We start from the raw sequence: 25,982 nt of genomic DNA on the forward strand, positions 1-25,982 counted from the left end.
TTCCAGACTGTCAGGACATCTGTTACTGCTGACAGTCATATGTCCTGCCATGTGTGTGTTTGTATACACATGTAAGTGTGTGTGTGTGCGTGAGAGAGAAAGAGAGAAAGAGAGAGAGGGGAGGAGGAAAAAAAGACGGGTAGATCTTTGGCAGCAGGGCCTTGCAGAGAAAACAGGAACAGCCGCACTCCTTAAACATTCATGTCTGGTATCCCCAGTGTCATTTTTTTCCCTTAATATTATTTTTTATTTATTTATCTATTGCATTAAGCATCGAAGGAGCTCAAATGTGGCAACAATGTCAGAAAAAACACACATATATGTACCAGGACAGTACACTGACATATATATAGACAACTTCATGAGCTCATCATTTGAACTGGATTTAAGAACTGAAGCTAAACCAAAGTCATATTTTACAACAGCTATCAACACATATTGTATGCATATTACAACACAATACTGTATAAAAGCCTTGAGTTGACATTAGCCAAATTAACTCAGTCTTTTCATCTTTAAAATAATTCTCCTTTGCAGTCATAACCTGTTATCTTAGGAAGAAATCCAGCATTAAATGAAAGGTCTTTTGAATTAGAAAAAGTGCATATGGTGTAACAGCACTAGGGGGAGCAATTTACACACACTTGGGCAAATTCTCTTGGGTTACAGCATGGGACTGCTATGATTGAATTTGGCTTCAAAGATTATTTTTGTTTATTATGGATTTAATAAGGAATTTTGTGCAAATTTTACAAAAAGCAGTGTGCCGTTCAGCTGGTGGATTTCACACTGAATGGTTCAGACTGAAGACAAATGGAAGGGTAAAAAACAGAGAAAGACAAATGGTATCAAATTCAATCTATCAAGCCAGGGAATTATGAACCATAGCAAATCACCAAAGTGCATTAAGAAGGCTCAAGAATCACCTGTATTGTGCTGTCCACACTCTGCAAGTGTTTGCTTTGACAGAAAATGTGAATAATTTTCTGTCCTACCCTTTTTGCTTTCATCACATCACATGATGCTGTGCAAGAGGATGACAAAATAACTCATAATCACCGTTTACCATCATGCCCCATATTCATTTAGTGCCACAGAGAAACTGCCTCTCACAACTCAAATCAACAAGTTTTCCAGTGTGAGATCTTTAATAGTGACACATAAACACCATAAAACAGATTTGTTGGGATGATGATGTGATTCACAATGTGCTAGTTAATGTCAGTCATGATGATAATATGATTTTGAATGGAAAATTGTATCCATACTGAGCATGCCTTATATTAAAGCTGATCTGTCCCTTTTACTATGCAGCATCTGATCTTGTTACAGGCAGCAATGTGCCCAGATTGGGTCGATATAAAGCACACCTGTAACTACACATCACACAGGCTGAGCAGGAGCTTAATGTTATATTTCTATCCTAATCGTGGATGTGTAATTATTCCAATGCATTTTTTCCTTTGTTTTTTCCTCACTGTATGTCAGAACCCATCTTTTTCCATAAAAGTCAAATTAAAATAGCAGTGCAATAAATGACCACACCTGAACATTTTTGAGGTGTTGTTTAAACCCTGCTCTGTTGCCCTGTGGGTGACGTGGTGGTGTAGTCATTAGCACTCACAACAAACAGGTTTCTGGTTCATATCGGTGCAAAGTTTGCATGTTCTCCCAGTCACTGAGTGGATTTCCCACAGTCCAAAGACTTGCATGTTAATTGGCTAATTGGTGATTCGAAGCAGTTAAAGTGCACAGAACAAGAATCTGTATTAATGTAATAGTAAATATGGCTTGTAGTTTAAAATTCTTAAAGCAGTTAGTAAAACTAAAACATGGCAGCCCATTTCTGTGAGAAGGTGTAAAAATCCCTCTTGTTTTAGTGCAGATTTTAGCCTTATGCTGTAGTCATGTTGCTGGGTCTGTTTATTTGTGACCTGCAAATACAACTTTCTATAGCACAGTATAATCACTCCAGTGCAAGCAACTGTACAGAGGGAACAGCTCAAATGGATGAGTGAAGGAAACCAAATGCATGGCACAAGAGCTCACTGATCAACCAGTTTTATGTTGGTGAAAATGATATAAATCTTTCATATTCAACAACAAAAACATATCAACCCATCAACTCACTGGGGATTTTTTTTTCTGAGGAAACATCATCATATTTTGGGAAGGATGGTGTTCATGCCTCTGGTGGGGCTCAGAAGAAAACATTGGAAAATGTATGCCTAGAGCCATGAAACTCCTCAGGAAGACTGCTGGGTTTTTATTGTTTGTTTGTTTAGTATAGCATCATAATGTAAATGCTAAAAAAAAACACTGTAAAAGACATAATTATATGGATTTTATGGGTATGTTTTATATAAAGAAATATTACAAAATAGATGCAAAAGAAATGTTGAGAAAAAAAATTAAACTTTATGACATTGTCACCTGTGTATGTAGAAATCTACTAAGTATCCCATTAGTGTTCCATTAGATAACGACCTAATTAATCATTTTTATTTAATTAATTTAGTTGTTTTTTTAACCACACGTGATTAGAAAAATTTACAGTGAAAGAGATGAAAGTCAAGTTACACAAAATATCTGACAATGCATAAGAGTTGCATAAGTGTCCAACAAGTAAACAATCTATGTGTGGTTGAGTGGTGTGTACTAAGATACACACCACACTTGTGTATTAAAGTTACTTGCTGCTTTTAACCCGCCCTATTATTATTATTATTATTATTATTATTATTATTATTATTATTATCATTATTATTATATAATGTTACAGCAGTGGAGTCCTTACAGGGGTTCCCCATTCACAAAGCCTGTCTGAAGGTACGGAGGGCGGTGGGAGGGAGGGAGAGAGAGAGAGCGAGAGAGGGAGAGAGAGAGAGAGAGAGTTGAGGCATTCCTTCTTCACTTGGCTGCATTCGGTTTACCGACACCGGAGAAGCGACCATGCTGTGGAAACTAGTTGAGAATGTCAAGTATGAAGATATTTATGAGGTAACGTTACCGTCCAGCTGTTTGTGACTCGGGGGAAATAGACTAAATGAAGTTATTAGACATGCTTTTGGAGTTCATTTGTTGGATGCTGTTGAGTGAAGTGTTTTCCACGAGGCTTTAAGGCCTCGTATTTATGTTGCGGTGACTGGGAATATGAATTGGAGAACCATTTGGCACATGACAGATTTATTCAGGCATAAAACGGATTAATTTGTGCTGAAATGTTTTCAAGTGCTCACATTATTTTAAGCTGTGCTTGTCGCTGTGGTGCAGTGTTCGGTTTGGGGTACATAAAATATGTGACACTGCGTACATGAGGGTTGTAATAAGTCACGTTTTACTTTGGGCTTTGGGGTAAATTAATATTTAAAGCAATCTAAATATCTTTTTTTAACACTTAAAAAAATAATAAGGTGCAAGGACTATAAGTTCATTCCCAGGACCTCAACGTGACCCAGTAACTAATGAAAAGCTCATTTTGACATTTTTAAATTACAGCGAAAGACAAATAAGGTGGAGAACCGCTGTGTCAGAGCAGGGTGATGATGTGTAGCCTATGGAGTATGTAAATGACTTGGCTTTGATCCCAGAACAATCATTTAAAAAAAAAAACGGTGAGGGGAAAGGAGAAAGAAAAAAGTGAGAAATACGACGCGCGCGGGGGCGCAAACGATGCCCCGGCTCGCGCTGAATGGGCTCGAGCACAAAGCAGACGAAGAAAGGGTATAGCTCGCGAGGCCCCTCGGCTGAGCCCGGTGGGAAGCCCTTGTCTCGTGCCACACATGGTTTTTCTCCCACGGCGCGAGGGAGGGGAGGCTATAATGTTGTTAAACAAGTCACCCAAGAGGGCAAAGAGGCAGAGAGGCTGAACGGTCCACAATGCAAAGTTTAATCGCTGCTTCTGAGTTCACACGAGCCCCTCACGCGTCCTGCCTTGTCTCGGGTGTGCGTTTGTTTTCGGTTGGCAGCTGCAACATGACTTGAGCTGCCTTAAAATTTTAAGAGTGTTAGTGTGGTGGGGTGAAATTGGGGTGAAAAGTCAGAGTAAAATCTGAAAGTGGCTAATGCGCTCTTTTTGCGGTTTCTGTGGGTTTGTGCGTCAGCTTAAAGTTCTTTTTTTTTTTTTTTTTTTTTGGCTTTAGTGGATGCATTTCCGCTTTGTTTGGCGTTGGCTCAGAGGCTGAGAGAACCCGGCTGGAAGAGAAGTTGAAACCCTGGTGTTAATAGTCTCACAGTCGACCCAACAAGGCCTGTTTTTATTGCCATATTGACTTCTATTGGTTTCTGTAACGTAAAAAGTCTGGTTGCACAGAAATTATTTGCGCAAAAGTGTCTCCACTGGCAAGAAAGTGCGCTTTATTGCGTCAGCATTTACACATAAAGGGGCCCCAGAGCGGTATTTTATGTGACAGAGGATTCCTCACGGGTCTGGATACCCTGTTCGTTTTCTCCTGCGAGAGAGAGTCCTCTTTCAATCTCCTGCTGTTCGCGCGTCGTTTCGGCTCTCCACGGAATTTCAACGTCACTCACGGTTGCGCGAAAGGCTTCACGCTCCATGTGTCGCCAGTCCCCTGCCTCGCGCACATTAATATTCCTGTAAGTCTCAGTCATGAATAACAATTACACCGTATACCGGGGGTAGAGGAGGGAGCTCGGTGCTCACACTCAGAGCGGCGGCAGCTCCGGGCGGAGGAAGGTTCTGTATGGAGTTGTAGATCGGGCCGTGCCTGCAGATACTCTTCATTCTTACCTGGAATGATTTTGGCTGTATCGGCCCTACACGCTCCGTCCTACACTGCTATTCTACCGTGAGCCCGTTTGTGATACACCGGCAGAAGGTTTACAGATGTTAGTTCATTCCTACTCCACCGCGGTGAGTTTTCTTCAGAGTATTTCAGAATTCGTTTGCGCAAACGGTGAATCCTGTAGATATGGCTGGCAGGTTTTTAGTTGTGAGACAGTTTAATTTAGGCTGTGACATTTTTTTCCTCCAGGCTCTTATGTGTTTTTGTTCAGGAGTTTCGGTGCCAGTTAGGCTTCTTTGGCTACATCACCAGAGGCAATTTGCAAAACGATCTTGGGCCTCCATGTGGGTTCGTTTCTTTAAATTGTACTTCCAGTCCTACAACTAGTTCAATTTTTTCTGTTCTTTTCTGCATCCTGTTCAAGGACCGGCATGACGGTGTCTCGAGCCACAGCTCGCGGCTGTCCCAGCTGGGTTCAGTGTCGCATGCGGGACCCTACTCCAGCGCGCCGCCGCTGTCACACGCGCCTTCCTCGGACTTCCAGCCGCCGTACTTTCCTCCGCCGTACCAGCCGCTCGCTCACTACCAGAGCCAGGATCCGTACTCCCACGTCAGCGACCCATACTCCCTGAACTCCCTGCACCAGAGTCAGCAGGGAGCATGGGGAGCCCGTCAGCGGCAAGACCCCACGGGGGACCGGATGGAAAGCTCCGCTCTGCTGGCGCAGCCTCGGGCCTCGCTGCCCCAGCTATCCGGGTTGGACCCACGGCGGGACTACGGAGGTGTAAGACGGCCTGATGTGCTTCTTCACTCCGCTCACCCCGGACTGGAGCCTGGTATGGGAGACGGACTGCTGCACGGGCTGCACGGTATGGAGGATATTCCGGTAAGTTAAAGGCACAGCTGAGATTTGCAGAGATTGAAGTGCACATATAACATAATTTCAGATTTTCCTGCTCCCATTATGTCATATCATTTTTAAAAATCATGTTTAAGAACAGGCAGACAATGGCAAATCCGCAGACTTGAACCATCGAGGAGAAAATTCGCCCTACTTTTACACGACAATTCATTGAATAGTTCATAGTTTTTAGATATAAACAACGTACATTATAACGATGAATTTACCCATTTCCCCTGACAACAAAAACACTTCAATTTGAACTAAAACAGACATATTTACAACAACCAAAAATAAGCAATAAATAAAATGGAAACTAATTTTCACTGGAAGAAAAGAAAGGATATATGCTGACAGTTGTCTTGTTCATTGTCTACGCATGACTCTCGTGCCTTTAGAGTTAAGGTCAGTGAACTTGGGGCAGCTCCCTCAGGGCTGGGCGCTCACAGCAGCTGTAGCCAAACGGAAATGGCTCAAAGCTAAAAAAAAAAAAAAAAAAAAAAAAAAAAAAAAAAAGACTGGAGATACCCAAGTACCCAAGACAGCCTTTTTTAAAAATCAAAAAAGAAACACGTTTGCAAATAAAGCATCATAAATCTGGCTTTACGCAATAAATTACATGTTCCTCGCTGTTTATATAAAATTTCATTTTAACATAGTTTAACACGTTAGACATAGTTTTCGATGAAGATAACAGATTACACCGATTAAATGACATTCAATTATAACAAAGTAAAGAAAGTTTTTAATTTCGTTTTTAAGGTAATATTTATTATTATTATTATTATTACTATTATTATTATTATTATTATTATTACTTGCTGTTTATTTTCCTTCTTAGAGTCTTGCTTGGCTGCTAAAACACTATAAATTCACAGAGCGAGATACTAAAGACTTAGTGAAATAGGTTTATTGTAAAGCTGTGTAGGATTTTCATTTTCTACTCGTTTCTCCCCTCAGGGCACAGCCATCACGAATTGTTTGCCATTTAACCTCCACAATAGATTCTCATTTCGGGCTTTCCGAGTTTGTGTTTTGCATTTATTAACCCCCATATAAATTTGTTTTTGTATATTTGTTTCTTTGTTTTTGGCTGTGACGCATTCGTGACAACACCCGGTCTATTTAACAATTTATTTGGCAAGATGATGAATGACACTGATGAATGATGGGGGTTTAAATGTGTGGGAATAACTGCTTCTAACCACGTCGTGATGAATGAAAGCACTGCATTATGAGCTAGATTGGACCGATGTCTGGAAACAAATAGCTCAAACGTGTATTCCGCCCCCTCCTTTTGAAACCTAACATGAATCTTTTTTCTTTTTTCTTTTTTTTTTGCTGGACTGTGTGATTGAGGCTTGTCGGGTAAATCACTGGTTAACTTTGTGTACAGCAGGCTTGAATGTTTTGCATTTATCTCCTCTCTTTTTTAAACAGACCGCTGATGACACCAACGGGACGAACATCCTGGATCAATCAGTGATAAAGAAAGGTAGAAACACACATTCTCTCTTTAATACAAAGACACACATCTCTGTTCTCTGGGCAATGTGGCCCTACTTAAAACAAAAGAATATATAGTAATAATTGAAGAATATCACAGGTGGAAAGAGGAAATACGCGCGCTCTATTCTCAAGACAATTTATTTGGGTTTCTTCACTCCTGGGATGTTTTGATAGGTTCTTATGAATTATAATGATTTATTGTATGGATATGTGTGTAACCTCCGGCCCAGTCCCTCGGGAAATGTCATGATCAGTATGGTTGTGACCTTAACTGGAAAAAGCGTTCTCGCCGAGTCTATTCATGGAGTTTCCCGTATTTTGGGGGCCGGGATGAGGAGTCTGAAGCCGAGGTAACGACCCTGGTATATTGACTAGCAGGCAGTGTGTCGCTGACAGGCTGCCACGCTGCCGCTCTGATGATGTGCGGTGATTTAGTTACGGGATGTTGAGTGACTGAGCTCCCCGCGGGGCATTTAAGCCGCTGATGTAATAAATGGCATCGCTCACGGAGATCTCGTGAGCTCGTTTAGAGCTAATCTGCGGTATTATCCCCCGTGGAGCCATCAAAACCCCCTCGCACTGGCCCTTATACGCGCGCATCCACGAGGCAGGCTGGCTGGCGGTTTCCCCTTTACTTCACGACATTAACACGAGCATTAGCGCGCGGGATGAAGAAGCATCCAGTGCTGCTGGTGGGTGTTAAACCGGCCGTGGAGAAAAGACAGGGAGGTGGTTAATGCGATTTGAGAACGCGAGCCAATCAACAATCGATAACGCTGTAATGAGAATGTCGCGCGACATTAAATAACAGCAAATGCCCGGCACGTGGGCGCTTCATTAGGCCAGGGCCGCCCCCTGAGCGCGCGTGGTCTCACTGAGCAAAGTTTGGCACAGAGGAGTGATGTAAAGATTTCAAACTTGTGTCCCCTGAATGTTAAAGCATGTTATGTAAGAAATCCACTCTAACCTTCCTCTTTCAGTCCCCATGCCACCCAAGAACGTGGGCTCCCTGATGCTCGGTAAGGACGGGTTGATCGGAGGAGTGACTGTGAACATAAACGAGGTGTTCTGCTCGGTACCAGGCCGCCTGTCGCTGCTCAGCTCCACTTCAAAGTATAAAGTGACCGTAGGTGAAGTGCAGAGGAGACTGTCCCCGCCCGAGTGCCTCAACGCCTCCTTGTTGGGGGGGGTGTTGAGAAGGTATGAATGTAGCCTTAAAGCATGTTGACGCACAACGTGGAGTTCAGGAATAACCTTTAGAAACTATGAGGAAAACACTTGTGTGCATTTAATTTGCAGGAGCAGTTATTAATGAAACTACGAGAAGCATGAAAAGCTATGCCATATAGATTTTTTAACATTAACTGGGAGACGAGATCAAGCTAAATAAATGTTGTCCAGAGCACACATTATTATATTGTTTGTTCATTTGGAGCGATTTATGACATTTCGCAAACATGTGTGCACCATAACTTTTACTTTAAATACAGTTCATATGCTTTCCTCCTTTTTTCTGCAGAGCAAAGTCTAAAAACGGTGGGAAATGCCTGAGAGAAAAGCTGGAGAAGATTGGACTGAATCTACCTGCTGGGAGACGCAAAGCTGCCAATGTCACACTACTAACATCTCTCGTGGAAGGTGACTGAGTCATTTTTTGGTGATAAAAGCCAAATCTTTATTTTAATTTTATTTTTTATTATTGTTTTCAAGAGTTTCAGGATTCCCCTTCTGCTTCCCCCTTACACCGCCACAGCTCCCTGTAACTGGATTTCTGGCTATGAGCACAACTCAATATAGTGTCATTTATCAAAACATAGATAAGAAAAAAAAAACTTTACAAAAAAAAAAGTGTCTATGATGTGAAAGCTGGAGAAAAAAAATATGAATTGCAAAAATCTGGGATTATAAGAGTCATGCTTGAAAATGCGCCTTTATTCCTAAAATGTCTGTTAAAATGTAGCCAGGGAAATATTCATTGCCGATAGATGTGTTTAAGGCTGCTAAATTAACGGATTAAAGACTGGAGGTTGGGCCCACCCCTTTGGCTACACCAGCATATAGACCGAGTGTCTGTGTCTTACTAAAAACAGGTAACGTGAATTTACTTTTTAAAGAAAGTATTTCTTTTGAGTGATGACGACTTACTTTTAAATGTATAAACTGGACGACTGTTTTATTCGTGCCTGTACAGTATAACCCAAAATAAAGTGGATCATTTTGAATATTAATTAGCAAGTAAAAGGTACTAATGTTTAATCTACATGATAAAAAATTTAAAAAATCTTAAAACACTTTAAGTGTTTTTGAGTCAGCTGAGAGGACAACTGTGGGAGGGTTCTGCCTAAAAACGGCTTTTTGTCAGTGACGTTAGTGAGTTAAAAAAAAAAAATGATAATAAGAATAATTAAATGACACCTGACAATACTCATACTTTTCTGAAGCCAGTATCTCGTGAACCGAAATATCGTGTTAGTTTGTATTTATATTTACAGTTGCAATATATAATACATCTAATACCTTCCCCCACAGGTGAAGCGGTCCACCTGGCTCGGGATTTCGGTTACATCTGCGAGACGGAGTTTCCCACCAAAGCCGTGAGCGAGTACCTCAACCGGCAGCACGCGGACCCCAACGAGCTGCACACGCGGAAAAACATGCTGCTGGCGACAAAGTGAGTTTGATGGAGCGTTTGATTAGATTCTGTTCTCTCATAGCCTTTATGGGTGTTTTCTCTCATACAGGATATAGACTGTCTGCACTGCATCATATGGAAGTGGATGGAGGATGATGATGGGATTGAAGTGCGAGAACGTAATGCTGAATTATAATTCAAATGAGTTTTTTAGGCATTAGGATACAGACACAACAGGACATTGTTGAAAATAAGGTGTCAGAAAGGCTGGTCCCTAAACCACCTTGCAATACTTAAAGTCAGCAAAGAAACAAGGAGTAAAAATCCAACAAACAACAAAAGAGCAACAAGAGAAATGTAGTTAAATGTTTGGGTTTTTTAAAAGTCCAATATGTCTCAGGTGCTTCTAATTCAGACTTGTTGTTGCAATTTAAATGTTTCAGATTTTCCCCATTAGACAAGGTTTATACATCATTATTGCCTTTTTTCCTCGTGTTTTGTTGTCCATTGAAATTGCATAACATTTACACATAAATTCTGAATAGCACAGGGTAATCACTTTCTGCAAATAGGTACATTTAGGGAGAATTAAATTATTATGAAATTAAGGCCAGTCTCATTTTCCTGGGGCCTTTATGGTCCATTTTAAGAAACCCAGAGGGTGTGAACCCCTGCTATACTCTGTGCCTTATCCTATAGTCCAGCCTGCCTTAGTGACATTTGGAGAGGAAATTGTGATATTTTTTTAATGAAACCCACTGAACTATATCTAACTTGTATTTAAATGGCTGACTGGAAAAAAACTGCAATGCAGAAAAAACAGGGCAGTTAAAGTCAGGTCAAGTATTTAAGAAATGAGCTAAAATAAAGCCAAGAATCTTAAACAAAATTAACAAGACATCAGTTTTCCTTTTTTTATCGGGACAAATTGTGCACACATTAGCTTCCTTACAAGCAGCTTTTTCACAGCATAATCTTGAGGTGAGGTGGGGCACTATTAACACAGCCTATAAACACAAACCCTGATGTTTCTATATCTGACCTCAGTTTCTGGTCTTAGAGATAATCTGTTTTATTTGCACTTTTGTAAAGTTACTTGTACTGATATATTTTTTATTAATAATCAGGAGATCCTGGAATTTAATTAAGGCTCTTCTGAGTGCACATAGGCAAGATAGGGTTTTTTTTTTCTAAATAAGTGTTGAAGATTTGAAATTAATTTATAAATGTGGACTTAGTGGAATTAGAGTTTTTCCAAGTCCTCCACTCAGGAAGCTTATATTTTTAGCTTGCATAAATGTTGTTGTCTGCTGGCCTGCATAAACCATCTGCCCGTCTATGTGTGTGTGAGTGTGTGTTTGTGTGGTGCTCAGTATGTACAATGTGTTTGGTGGTGGATGTCTGATGCTCAGATTGAAACCTGTTCCAATACTGTGCATCAGTGCTGCCTGTTAGAAATTCATTATTTAGCAGTGGAGTGTTTCAAGTCGTCAGAAAACAACAGCGAGAGCCTTGAGTGTAGCCCGGGGTGGCGGCTTCTCCTCTCTACTCCCCTAACCCCAGCTGGGCTCGGCCTGCACAGCCTGTCACTCATTTGCTGGAGCTCTGCCCTTAGGCCGCTTACAGGGTGTGTGTGCACGGGCTGTGCAAGTATGAATCTGTGAAAGGGGGGAGGAAGAGGGAGAAGGAGGTCTCCTGAATTTAAAATGTGGGCCTAAAACCAGGGGATGATTTAACAAGGAGAACTAGGTGAATAGGTTATTTTCTTTTACAGTTGTATTTGAAATCCAATGAAACATTAAGATCCATGTCACTAACCACACATGCTTATATTTAAATGTTAGTTATTCATTTAGAAAACTCAAAATTGGATCATGTTTGCATCATTTTCACTGAAGGGGTATGCATTTTCTCCATTATGGAAATATGTAATATTTGAAATTACCCTTGTTTCTCTGGGTTCTGCCGTATCACTGTATTTCTCATTCTCATAGATCAGAATGATTGATCTTTGAGAATGATTGAATTACATACAATTCAATTGTACTGAATTGTATGTAATTCACTACAGGTTTTAAGTGTCAAAAGTAGTTAGGAAGAAAATGTTTATCTTATCTACAAAAATAGGGAAATGGGAATGGTAAAATGCTTATAATATACATAAAAACACAAACGTCCATGCTAGAACTGAACTCGTGCTCTCCCTGTGTCCAGGTGCAGGTGTTAATCACAGACTGCTTTTATGTTCGTGCTGTGTTCATGAGAGTTAAACAGAGTTAAACAAGGCAAAACTAAAAGAAAATATGTAAGGGTTCAAGCAGGGAGCATTGGGAATTTCATTCAAAAGAGTTAAAAAATAAAGGTATAAGCACGATTTTTTTCCCTTGGGATAAGTCATAATACGGTTAATTTTTGTTCTGTTAAGTTTATTCATTGAACACAATCAAAAGGGAGTCATCAGAGTGGTGGGTTTTTCTCTGTGAGGTCTTTAATATATAACATTACTCTGTGAGGTTTAGGTCATTCTGAGTGATGATAAGTAACCTTAGCCTTCATCCTCATACTATGGAAATGTGTGAAGTCTAAACATTTAGTGACAAAAAAACAAAACAAAACAAAAACTGTAAAATTTCGATTTAGAGATATGATTACGCAACACTAATGATGGCTACTATCAGTTTGTTCTAAATAAATAATACTGAATGGAATTTTACACACACACAATCCTCTTCCTCTTCCAATGTGTTACATCTTAAAATAAGCTTAAATTTTTTCAAATTATAAAATGAGCTGTTTTATGTATTCTTTCCTTTCTGGAAAGGTGGGTAGAGCTGTGCCGTCTTTAGGAACTGCTAATGAATTTCATTAGTCTGGCTTTTGGAACTCTTTTGAATAATTTTGGGGGTCTTTTCCAAGTTCGCATCTATAAAGTTTGCTTTGCATTATTTCAGCCGTCTGAAAACTTAATGCAGCTTACTCGGTGCACAGCGCTCTATTGTGCAAGCAGTTTTAGTTTGAGTGGTATTGCTTTCATTTGAGGGAAGTCTTGTGGTAAACAACTGTAAGTTCTAAAACTAACATTGCAGTTTAGCATTCATGCCTCCAACATTACTGTCTTCGAGTTGTGTTTCAACAGGGAAGTGGTTCTCCCACTTTTTTCTCGTGTGCCCCTTTCAAAAGCTGGGGGGATCACACCCTACACCCCACACTTTTCAAAATAAAAAATGATCCAACTTGAATTTTAGTTTGATAAAACACTGCACAATTGTGTCAGCAAACTCAACAATGAAATTGGTTTCATACCATTTTTCCCCCCCTGGTCTTCCTCGCCCCACCTGCTGTGGTTTTATGACCCACAGTTTGAGAACCACTGCCACAGGGCATGATTTTCCAAAAATGTGAAAGTCAAACCAGCATGGAGATTTGAGTCAATTTGTTTCTTTTTACAAACACTGAACTGTGAAATAGCAACATGTGATTCCAGCATATGAACTGATTGTATTCACCGCGGTTTCCAGAAGAGCTGGAGGAAAGTCTGCAATCAATGCAACAAAATTCCCTCACTGTCACTGAGGAAGCTCTCAGTCTGCTCTTGGGGGACATTTAGTTACATTTTGTAATTAGGCATGCCTACACAATTTACATCTGGAATGGGACTCAGAAAGTCTTAAGTACTGTAGGATCAGGTAAAGTGTTAGATCTACTTTATAAAGCTCTAGTGTTAAAAATCCCTACAAAGAATTTCAATAATCAAAATTCAAATCTAATTATGTGCAGCTAACGTTTTGGGGCCCCAAGGAAGTCTTGGGCTCTGAGGGATGTTCTTTATTGTGCCTGTGTGGTAATTTTCGAATATTGGCTTTTAGAGATTTTTAATATGATGTTTTCTGCTCTGCATTTGGTGTCAGCTTTGTCATTAATAACATTCTTGAGGAAATGCTGAATAAATCATCAGTGTTTTGTTTTAATGACAGCAAACTGGCAGTTATTTGTCATATATCAGCTTTCCAAAAACCCTTTTGGGGAAAGCCTAAGATGATGCAGAGCTCCCTCCTGACAACTTGTTGTGTCTTCTCTCCTGCAGACAGCTGTGTAAGGAGTTCACAGACCTGCTGGCCCAGGACAGGACTCCCCTGGGCAACTCAAGGCCCACCCCCATCCTGGAGCCTGGCATCCAGAGCTGCCTCTCCCACTTCTCCTTAATCACGCATGGTTTTGGTTCGCCCGCCATCTGCGCTGCACTCACCGCCCTGCAGAACTACCTCACCGAGGCTCTCAAAGGACTCGACAAGATGTTTCTCAACAACCCTCCCAACAACCGGCACGGGGATGCTGGCAAGACCGGCGACAAAGAGGAGAAGCAGCGGAAATGAAGCAGGAGAAGGAGGGGAGTGATGATCGAGAGCTGAGAAGGAGGCAGACACACAGACAGAGGCGTTACACCGTTACTTCTAGCTTTACACCCCTGCGACTGACCTGCCACGCACGGGGCTGAGGTGGAGGAGGAAGGGGAAGGCTCGGCAGAGAGAAAAAGGCAGAGGAAGACACCCGTGGGCCAGTGTCAGAGAGCACAGAGGGATTTTTCATCTGTGTTACGTTCTTTTCATTCCCCTGAGGACATGGTGGTTACTGTGTTACATTCATTTCGCTCCCCCTGCCTGCATCCTGTGAGACTGAGATGCTGTGAGCAGCCAACAAACAACATTGTGTCTGTGTGCCTGAGAGAGTGTGTGCGTGTCTGTGTGTGTGTGTGTGTGTGTGTGTGTGTGTGTGTGTGTGTGTGTGTGTGTGTGTGTGTGTGTGTGTGTGTGTGTGTGTGTGTGTGTGTGTTTGTCTTCACACAGAAAAAGCATTGTGAGATTGGGTGATGAGCAATCTATATGTGAAACAGGGTTGTCTGGTTATTTAACACAAGAGGAGGGAGAGGAGGGGAGGTGTTAATTTATGTGTGTAAATATTTATTTATATTAATTTAAATGGATGGTTGTGTAAATAGGTGCGCCAGCTATTTTGGAGTAGGCCTATTAATCTGTGATTTGACCTTTGTGAGCCGTTTGGGGGACAGGACTCATCCAGTGTTTTTCTGTTCTTATAGAGCTGTTGTCATGGTGCTGATGATGGGTAGACATGCTTCTAATTGTCCAGTGATTTCATTTCTATCATATTGATAATAAACCATGTGTTTTATTATGCGAGGTGTGCAGCCTGCGCCTTTTCTCCAGGGAAATTCCAAAGCAGAGTCTCAGTAAAGGCTGGGGTTCAACTTGTATTCATTTGTGTTATGAAATATTGAAGAAGAGCAGCTTTCTGGAAGAAAATTCAACTTTCTGAATGACCGGAAGTGGATTGATGCCAGGATTTTAACACTGTTGTTCACTGTGTGATAAGTCAGATTCACAGGTCAGGCATCTTTGGGTGTAGGGGGAACAAAAAGACTGATATCTGCTAAATGGGCCAATGAAAACACTGAACCACACATATAAATGACTGGCTACACTGAGAAATTGTATTCCAAATTTTAGAGATACATTAGCAACAAGCTTCTCCATCTTCTTCCCTTCAGCTTTGTGTTTAGTGTTTTGTTCACTCTAAACAGATAACACAACAAAACTCACTACCTTAGAGATTGTCAATGGGTACTGATTTAGCTATGGGAAGTTTCGGACCTTATCTATAACAAGAGATACGCATGTCAATCATACTGAATACATTCCTTAAAAACAGTTGAATGGCACATGACTCTGATGACATCCATAGAAATCTAGGCCAACAAAAGAGACAAAGGAACTTTACAATGGAATTCCCTCAAAAATTGGACACAAATCAATTCACAGCTTTCCCCGTCTTCAGAGGAGAAATAAACACAACTTTTTGCAAGAGCAAAACGCCAAAAGACCAGCATTATTGTTGCAGTTTTGAGGTAATTTAAGAGCTTATAGTAGATTCCAGAACAGAAAAGCCCTTACTCTAGAGCCAAGATAAGCAGTTAAGGTTAAGGTGTGTTAGGCCCTAAAGGTCCCCTGACCACATTTCTGGTAAACTATATTTTCTCCCATCTAAATATTACGGACTTAAATTGCAAAGGGGTATGATACTACATGTATTTCTCTTAGTGTCTTTATCTTTCTGCCAGGAATAAAACGAGAAAAGTGTTGGACTTGCGGATATTTAAAGGCGCAACTTTTGCAACTGCAAATAAAAAAAGTCAGCACATAAACTCAAAAAGAGGGATGGAGCCACTTTAATCCTAATTAACCAGGCATTAAATCGGCCTGTGAGTGCATAACTGCAAGTTAATTGTTTGCTGTTTGGTTACACCATCTGGAGTTGTAATGCTAATTGAGGAGGGCAGGCTTTATTTCTTTAATGAACTACATATACTCCCAGAAACTGCTGATTATTGATTGTTTTGTGGTCATGAATATTATATATCCTTAAAGTATCATTCTTATTATTATTCATGCTGTTATTGCTGTTTTATTATTCTATAAGTAATAGCCATGCGAGGTTTAAAATGTCCATATATTGCAAGGTCTGAAAACACGTCCGCGCGCACGCACATGCACGCACCATGATGGATACTGTCTTATTCCAGGGAGATAATTGGCTGTATTTTCCAGCCAGTGAGGCCCTTTTTTCAGAGAGAGGCTTCTCTCTCACACGCGCACATGGGGAACAGAATCGTGCCTCGCGGGCTCGCTTCTCTTCTGCGGTGGGGATCTACCGCCGGTGTGCTAATGATGAGTGAGCGCGAGACGCGCAGCGAAAAGCAGAGAGGGCCACAGAAAGAAAGCTAATGAGAAAAAGAGACAGTGGAAGGAAGAAAATAAGGCAAGAGAGAGGGAGAGAGGGAGCCCGCGGGCTCACTGTGACCCGTAGAGTGGAACGCTGCGTGACGCAGGTGCAGAGTTCAGCACCCGCATGTCCGCGAGCGATTCCCGTTCAACAAAGGCAGGAAGCTGCTGAGCATCAGTGGCCACAAGAACTACAGGTCCGCTGGAAAAACAAACAAACAAGCCAAACACAACAAAACAACAAACGCGAGGAGAAACGCGGCTTTTAAACAAATTAGCTCAGACCGCACGATAAGTGTGACAGCGTCGATTTAAATAATAATTAAAGGCACTCGATATAAAATAGTTTAATTGAAATTTTAATGTCACCCTACATTCATCCGTTAATCAAAAAAGATAGACTGTGTTTCGAATGATTCGCAGCAGATGGTTCACTGTATGTCCTACAGTTTTAAGGACCTATATCTGAAAACAAACAGTATCGCAGAATTAATTTATAAGAAACAGGATTAAACACGATTGCACTGGACAAAGGTGTGCAGTAGGTGTGACAAGTGCAGCACTTGTGCTGAAAAAAATAATCTAAACAGCATAAAGACATGGCAGTAAAGTAAAATGATATACAGAAGAAGACTGTGCATGAAATGTGACTGTTTTATAGTGATAATTGACCCTGGATTTCTCTCCTTAAAACATTACTTCAGGGTTTTGTTTTTCCATTGCCTGAAAAGTTGGTTCTCTTGCTTTAGTTCAGGCTCTTCCTGTGGAGTTACTTTGTGTTTTCATTTTGTCATATTTTCTAAGGAGTTTTCCTGCACACAAATCAAAGATTGGCTTTTAAAATTATTTTACAAAAGGCATAAAGAAACAGATAAAATGTGTAGAATACGCAAAGAGAACTGAGAAACCGCCATTAATTAGAAATGTTTATAAGATTAATAGAACTTGAGGTTAAGATTTATGTCTTGATATAACTGTGAGGATATAATTTTCAAAAAGTATTGGTATAGGATCAGTGCACTCTAAAAGTCTCAGAAAATAACAGTCATGTTTAAGCTGACACATAGCTGTACATGTGTCTAACTGCCATTTCTTAGAGATTTTTAATTCTTTCCCAACATTGTTTTTAATGTTGTTTCTTTTTAATTAGTTATCATAGATGTCAAACAGTTTAAAGACGTACTAAAAATCATCACCAGAAAGATTTTGTAGTAGTTTATGAGGTTTGTGTAGTGTTTTGTTTATCTTTAAAATGTTACATATGAAATCTGACCAACCTGGAGACTAAGTGTGTAATGATGTCAAAAAAATAAGTGCAAGCTATAACATCAGATGTGTGTTTCAGTCACATCTGTTACTGCTTACAAATATTAGAACAGTCTGTATGTTCCCCTCACATAATTCTGCAGACATCCATTTTAAAATACATTATGAATCCACGTGTAACATGATTAATATATGATTAACCTGAAAATGTATTTTTAAAAAAGGTCCAGGTTTACAGAGGAGTCAGAATAACGCATCCCAGCCAGCCTCCCATATTCAAATAACAAAGCACTAATCAATTCAATTTTCTCAATATTTTCACATAAGACATAATTTCAGCTTCTACAATAACTAAACACCAGCATTATTGAAGTGTTTACAATATTGTTGTGATATTGTAGAACAAATTTAGGTGTTAACCTAAGATCCAAGACAGAAAAGTTGGACGGGACAAACAGTTAAGACTGAGGTCCCCTAGCCACATTTCCATTAACACTCATTAAATTCATTAAATATCATAGGTGTAATTTGCAAAGTGCATTTCTTTGTTTGTTTCTTTTTTGTGCAGTTCTGCACAATTCTGTGGTCACTTCTCAGTGCATGGAGGGTTCTCGAGCTGCTGAGCGTTTAAAACTGCAAATAACCATCCAGGAGCTTGATACAATATAAATCACTTGTGTCTGATGAATTGGTGATAATGATAAGCAAAATTTATTTTTATGAAAGTGTCAGAGGTAGTTACACGACTAGGGGGAGGTAATCCAGTTATGAACAGGGACTGAGATTATGAAGACAATGAGAACATTTGATAGATGCAAGTATGAGAGCAGCGCTGACAGTCCTTTCTATGCAGTTATGTCTGCATCTGGCTGCATCTGCCTGTCTGTCATTTTGCCAGGAAGTGAGCGAGCAGGCCCCCATCAGCAAAGCCCCTCGGCGTTCTGTCACGCAATGGGCTGTAAAAATGCTTATCCAACACACACACACACACACACACACACACACACGCACGCTCAGGTTATCCAGCATGCAGACAGCCGAGTGCCGGTCGGGAGTAATTCCTGCTCGGGGCGCTGTGCTCCAGGCAAGGCAGGCGCGTGCTGGATATTTCATTATTCATTAATTTACTGTTTAACAAATCCTGTCATTACTGAGTCCGAGCTGAGTTCACACACACACACACACACACACACACATACACAAAACACACACTTGCAGCAGCAGGGGTGTCAGGCGTGGCAAATCTGCCTGTTTGATCCCGGCCTTCTCAACAAACGGGGAGAGAGCCATGAATAATAAGAAACGCGAAGCCTCGCCGGAACGAGGGAGCGTGACACTGTCTCACAAAAAGCCCTTTAGCATGGAGCAAAGCTCCGCCGGGGCCTCACCCAGGGCTCAGGGTTCATCATATGAAAAGACAAAACAAACAGTTGGCACAGCCATGATCGATATGAAAGGCAAAGCTCCCACACACACAAAGGGCAAAAGTGAATTAGTCATGTTTGACAAAAGATGCTGCACTGTTTCCTTTCTGCACATGGAGGAGTCTAGCATGGCTGCTGTTTACTGTTTTCAACACTCACTCCACTAACGGGATAAGGATTAAAGCAGTGAATGTGTTTTTGGCTGAAATCCCTACGAAAACAAAGAGGTATCTTCTCGAGCTTCCCGTGAAACAGTTGAACACAGGCAGAATGATGAACTCATGCGCTAGAATAATGACTTTTACTTTCCCTTTTCAGTCTAGTTCACTTAATTAATTAACGGAGGAAACCTCCAGGCTACAAATATTCATTATTTCACAGGAAGAAAAACATGTATCATAAATATTCTAATGATATATTTGTGTTGCAGAATTAAATTTTAGTCTAAATAACTCAGTAACTAAACTCATCGCGTCAGATAGTATGCTCTGCGGCTGGAGAAGGTGGAGAAAGGTGACAGACTCTTGGCAGTGAGTGCCACAGCGAAAGGATCAGACTGATGTTCGAAGGAGAAAAGATTGTATTTCTCAATCTGCTGCCCTCAAGTACGCTGCCGTCTGTGGGTGGCCATAGACTTGATGTCATTAACATGTGACATATGTAGAGCTGACTGGGAGTGGCTGGAGGCCAGTGTTTGTCTCCACCGCTGTTGTATCTGCAGGGCCAAGCAAGCAGAGTCTGGGCTTTGTCAGCACTCAAGCAGCCAGCCATCCAGGCCACTGTCTGCTGCTGTTGATAGTGAACACATTTATCAGTATGCATGACGGACAGCGGGCATGAATGTGTGTTTGCTGGTAGCTCAGGGCAGAAGTGGAGGGTAAGAGGGGGGAGGTCTGGCTGGTTGTTCCATCGGGGTGGGGGGGTGGGGAGGTCCTGGTTGGGCAGGGACACGGGCAGTCCGGGTCCCTTAAGGTTGGACTGAAGATGCTGAGTTGAAGTGACACAGCTGCTGCTGCTGCTGCTGAGGCAAGGCTGCCTCTCCAGACGGGTCAAGGTTACTCAGAGGAGAATACACTTCTGCAATATAGCTTGATGCACACACTAACACAGAAACACCCACATACTAACACAAGAATATGAAGCAACGCGCCCTCTAAGCTAATATTTCATGGGCAGGTGCATCTAGTTACTTGTGTGTATTTATATAGTAAACTTTCATATCATTTTTCACTGTAAATTTGCTAAGAAGCTAGTCAGAAATAACTGCAGCTTTTTGGCTAGTCCCAGCCTCGAACAATGGATGTAGTCTCCAAGTGTGAGAAGAAAAGCCAACAAAGAAGGGCCTTAAACTGGCACTCTTTTTAATTTCCCAGCAGGAGGTGGCTCCTCTGCTTGCAAAAAGAGTTGTGGTTCTGGGAAAACAGCCCTCAGCTTTATCCTGTGATACGAGAGCACACTTCACAATGACTTTATGGACTTGACGGCTAATTTCCAGTCATATTCAACGATACGTGAAGATATTTTTGTAAAATACGGTATATTAGAGTCAAAAGGGAGGATTATCTGGGGCTGTTGGCAATCACAACTCGTTTAACAATGATACACGCCCTCTCTCATCACGTCCAGCAAGATGAAGAAAATGCTTGCAGAACTTGTTTTACGTTTTATCTTCCTTTTTTTTTATTTTGACCATCTTTTATATTGTGGTTCCTCCGTCTAAATAAAGTGCCAGTCCTGCTGTTGTCATGTCTTCCCTTGTGGCTGAAGATGTGGCAGTATTGAGATATACCAGAATAAATGGACTCCATTACAGCACCATTTTGATTCCAGGAATACATTGAGTAGCAGGTTGTCTTGTGAGGGTGGCAGGAAGAGAGAGGACCCAAAATGCAGACAGGCTTAACTCAACTCAAACAGCTTTATTGCTGGAACTCAGGAGCAAAATACCAAACAACGAGAAGTGTTGGCTAAACTGAAAACTAGAACTTACTGCTTACATAACTGAGCAAACAAAGCACGCACTAACACAAGGAGGGAATGATGATGACGAAGAACAGAGGAAACGGAGGACTTAAACACACATTAGGGATATCATGGAAACAGACACAACTGGGGAAAAGAAGGAGCAGGTGAACAGGATCAATTAACCAGCAAGAAGGAAGCAAATCTGAACACAACACACACTGGACACGAGGATATCAAAATAAAAGAGGAAACTAACACTGAGACTAAGACACATGAACTTGACAGGCCAAAGTAAACAAAGATAAAACTGACTAAACAGGGGAGATATCACAGAAACACAGATTAGGTATGGGGAACAGGAAAGACTTAACTAACCAGAACAGAATGAAAACATAATTTACGCAAAGGTAATATCCAACCTGAAAACTAAAACATCAAACTGAAGACTTGGTACAAAACCTGGGATCTTGACACAGGTTTACACCTTTACCACTACTAGTTGCTTCATACAGACATTTGTTGTTTAATATAGCCCTACTTTCCAAACCATAACTAGATGCTGAAAAATGTGTGTGCTAGCATTTTGTTAGCAAAACTGTCTTATTAAGATAAAATAAACCTGGTGTGGATGGGATTTAATGTGCACTGTTTCTATGGCCTGTGTTCATCATGGTTGTCACATTTCTAGCTGATAGACTGAAAACTGATAAGTCTGCAGCATGCAAGTCCGAAAAGTCTACAAAAAAGGATCATTTTGCACTTATTTTGCTTACTAATCTTGCATGTGGCTACTGGCTTCAATACAAAATACTAAGTTCAGTTGCAGTAACAGTGTAATGCTTTTAAAGGCTTAAAAGCCAAACACTGTGTAAAATAATCAGATAATTATTTTGTCTTCTGTCATGAAAATATTAGATGAAGCAGAGAATTACAGCATTCATTTTACAAAGTAATCTACCATTAATATGCGTATGCATGTATTTGTTTGGCAAATGGAGCATCTGATTGGATATCAATCACCATCCTGTGAACGCTGAACTTTCTTCATTTCTTGGGATTTTAGAATTTAAAAAATATTTAAATTCAGCACTGAAGACAGACTCATCTCCAGTCTCAGCAGCTAATATTAGTTTGTTTTTGCCATGAGGGCAATGACCTTTTTCTGACCCTAACTGAACAGTGTTCGGTGCCTTGATGTAACAACCCTGTTACCATCACTGCTTGTCATGGACATAATCTTTCTCAGTCAAACACTTGTTCGTTTCAACTATTCTTCTTATTATGTCATTATTCTACTAACAGGTAGTACTGCAAATTTTGGTGTTGATCGGTACCAAGTAAATACAGGACCAGTACTGCCGATACCAGTAATGATACGGATCTGTTTAACTTATAAAGGCAGCTTATGTAGGAGACAGCAGTGTGTCATGATTTATGAGGTGAATCATCATCAATTTGCAAATTCTGAACACATTTTAATGATCACTAAATCACTGTGATTTTCACCTTCCACAATAATTAGTTAACACAGTAAAACACAGCTTTTCAAGTATTTTAAAAGTGCATTTTTTGTAAATGTACCTGTCTCTAAAGTACTCTGGGTCAGTTTCTGTTGTTTAAATGTATTATAAGGTTATGAAAAAATAGACATTTTCAGATATTTTTCATTGTGCATTTATATTTTTTTCATTTCCACAAAAAACAAATCCTTGAATTCAATACAATAAAAAAGTTTAACAAATTTCAGAGGGCTACATACTGAATGTAGAGGATAGTTGAAGGATAGCAGTCATCTTACCACAGGCTATGATAACATCATATTCACTGAAGTTGAAGTTGTTGAAGTTATTAACTGGAAAAAATGTCTGTAAAATCTACAAATGGTAGATGGAGGTGTCTTAATCTAAAACAATTAAGGCATCGCAGGAATATGGAAAGAATATGCAATTTAGAAAAATCAATGGCATCACAGTGGATGCGTCGGAGTTGAGGATTACTGTAGTAGATGTATATCACCTCGACATAACTTGAACTTGAGTGTGCATTATTATTTACCCTCCCCCACAAAAAGACACACAGTCCCCTGGTAGCCAGTTATTAGTTATTAGCTGTTGGAGGTATGCTGGGGTCATACCACTTACAGAAATTTCAACAGGAAGGCAGGACCTCAGTTTCAAAAGGAGAAAATAGGAGAAAAGACATGAGACAAGATATTGATCACAGGCACAGATTTCAGTGAAGAGGAAGGAAATTAATACTTCGAAACCTGTCAGTTCATTTGTCTTCTTAACTGCTGAACTGCCAATCTGGGGACATGTGGGGGTTGTTCTGAATTCTTCCAATGTAAAACTTGATGGTATGCACTGTTTGGGTACTAACCACTGGTTCTGCACTAGGCATTGTCATGGATACCTGACCCTGATCTAAACCTGTCTATACTTTTTTAATGCGACCATATTTCTGTTTAAATTTAGACAGAATTCACATATAAATGAAAGCAAAAAGCTTCCAGGTTGTTTTTTTATTTTTACAAGCTTTGGACTTTGTGGAGTGACCATCTTCGTGACACTTTCTGTTTTAAACTCGTGAATTTGGATTCTGCTAGGCTTAAAGTTAGGGCTGCAACCATTTTGATTGACAGCTGTCCTGACACAAGCAGATGTAGCTGATAGCTGTGTGACCTTACCTCTGAATTACTGCGCTGGAACTGTTTGTGCTGTTGCTGCCTTTTGGCCCATTATCTGACAAATATGACGAAGAAGTTCGTGCTCCAATTTTGGTGACTCTTCTATTAGTCTGTTCCTCGCCACCAGTTAACATGTATTTGTGTCTGTGTGCTGCACCCGTACAGTTTCAGGATATTAGCAGATAATTTAGTACTTTAGTTCTGGCACCAAAAAAAAATATGTTACATCGTGTGGAAACAAAACAAAATGTTGTAACTAAACATACAAAACACTATAAGCTTTATCACCATGTTTTTCTCATGTTAAACCCATTTGGAGATATGAAATCAACCGCTTATTATGCTTATTTCTATATCCACCCTATGTTTCCATCCTTTTATCTGGTGTGCTAATCTCTGCTTATAGACAGGAACTTAAACCTGGCAAAAACAGTTACAACCACTAAACCTCAGGAGGACCCCTGGCTCTCAATTTAATTTTTTTCCTGGGGTTTTCCAAGAACACTGATTTAATCTGCTCTGTATTGAATAATCTCTAGACTTTTTTCTACAAATTACAGCAATTTAGTTTAGATGTCTCACCTTTGAGAACATTATGGTATATTCCTGAGTATCACAGTAGAGATGGTCTGGGGTCCAAAAGGTTAGCCCACTTCATCTCTCGACTATGGGAGATCCTGGAAATGCATTTTTCCACAATGATCTATAAATGTCCATCTCAGACTCCAGATCCAGATCCAATCAGCCATGGTATCCCACTTTTGACAAGCTTGTTGTGGAAATCTGAAATAAATTAAGGTACACACCACCAGGTTAGCTTAATGAGCTTAATTTACATTTACAAAGGGGTTAAACAAAAGTACAGACAACATGGCAGCAGTCTGTATGATATGTTTTTAAGTCAGAGGGATTGCAACCCTAGAATATTTCTATTATCTATCTGCCACGGAATACATTGTGTGCAAAAGAGAACTTGTCCACCAACACGTGATATATCTGACAGATTACACGGAGACAGAATAGAGAAACTTTTATTCAGTAAGGTCAAGGGAAAAAATTTTCATTAGGGGTTGAAAATGCTGACAATGCAGGAACCAATGAGAAATGTCACCGTGGAAGCATCCATCTTTCATATACAGTCTGTAGGAATAACCTTTAGGTAGATTTGCTTTTATGCTGTAGTCACATCTGGTCATCAAACATGTGTTTCATTCACCTGCATTTATTATGTATATTTAGAGTGAAAAAATAAAGATTATGATCAACTTTTTTAAAAAAAATATCAAAATGTAGAAAAAGATTAAAAAGGAGGGTGATGCTCTGTAATAGAGGAGGATATAATAAGGATGGAAAAAAGTAATTTTTTTTATTAGGTACAAACATAATAAGAATTCTTTGGCTCACAAAGTGTGTGAGACAGTCAGAGAGAGATCTGGCCTCAGGGCAATCGAGGGCTCTGTTCAGTGTCTGGACAAAATGCCTAGTCTGATCGAGTGAGCAAGGCCATGAACTAACCATCAACCCCTATAGCGTCGAGCCCACCATCACAACACTTTTACCAGTGTGTGTGTGTGTGTGTGTGTGTGTGTGTGTGTGTGTACAGCCAAGTTTGTGAGTTAAGGGAGGACATAATCAGTTCTCTGACATTTAATCTCTGATGAGACGTATATAATTCAGTTTGTTTGGATGCATATTTAATGTAGAACACCCACCATATGTTGGGTTTAATGTGATAATGAATATAAATGGATAGGGATTATTTTCAGGGGAGGGCAAAGTTATTCCTACTTTGAATTCAATTAAACTTGGGTGAAAATTGAATAAATAAAATTACCAAACTTCTTCTAAAAGGTAAACAATTTTTACAGGAATTTGGTAGAAAACAGCAGCATATCTGCTTTTATTCCTCATATTTATCTTCATTTTTTTGTATGAAAATAATGTCTTAAGCTAGCTGTGATAATCAATGTTCTCTCCCAGCAAACAAACACAACACAGATTCTTGGAAACTTAAATTGCAGTTGAAATTTGATTTAGTGAAAAAGATCCACTCTGGGCAA

At 40.2% G+C, this 25,982-nt stretch overlaps 1 protein-coding gene across 1 annotated transcript; it reads left to right on the forward strand.

The window, feature by feature from the left end:
- The first annotated feature begins 2,942 nt into the window (after positions 1–2,942).
- Positions 2,943–14,881, forward strand: tfap2b (transcription factor AP-2 beta). The gene is made up of 7 exons (XM_031728251.2): positions 2,943–3,000; positions 5,170–5,631; positions 7,087–7,141; positions 8,136–8,355; positions 8,675–8,793; positions 9,685–9,826; positions 13,872–14,881. The coding sequence occupies exons 1-7, from the start codon at positions 2,953–2,955 to the stop codon at positions 14,158–14,160; spliced, it is 1,335 nt and encodes a 444-aa protein (XP_031584111.1). The 5' UTR covers positions 2,943–2,952; the 3' UTR covers positions 14,161–14,881.
- Positions 14,882–25,982: the final 11,101 nt, after the last annotated feature.

This window comes from Oreochromis aureus, linkage group 15 (assembly GCF_013358895.1).
Source record: "Oreochromis aureus strain Israel breed Guangdong linkage group 15, ZZ_aureus, whole genome shotgun sequence".
Taxonomy (NCBI): Eukaryota; Metazoa; Chordata; class Actinopteri; order Cichliformes; family Cichlidae; genus Oreochromis; species Oreochromis aureus.

Coding starts and splice junctions, on each gene's coding strand:
- tfap2b (XM_031728251.2), top strand. CDS start 2,953: ATGCTGTGGAAACTAGTTGAGAATGTCAAGTATGAAGATATTTATGAG. Junction 7,142..8,135: donor TCAATCAGTGATAAAGAAAG/GTAGAAACACAC, acceptor TTCCTCTTTCAG/TCCCCATGCCACCCAAGAAC. Junction 9,827..13,871: donor AACATGCTGCTGGCGACAAA/GTGAGTTTGATG, acceptor TCTCTCCTGCAG/ACAGCTGTGTAAGGAGTTCA.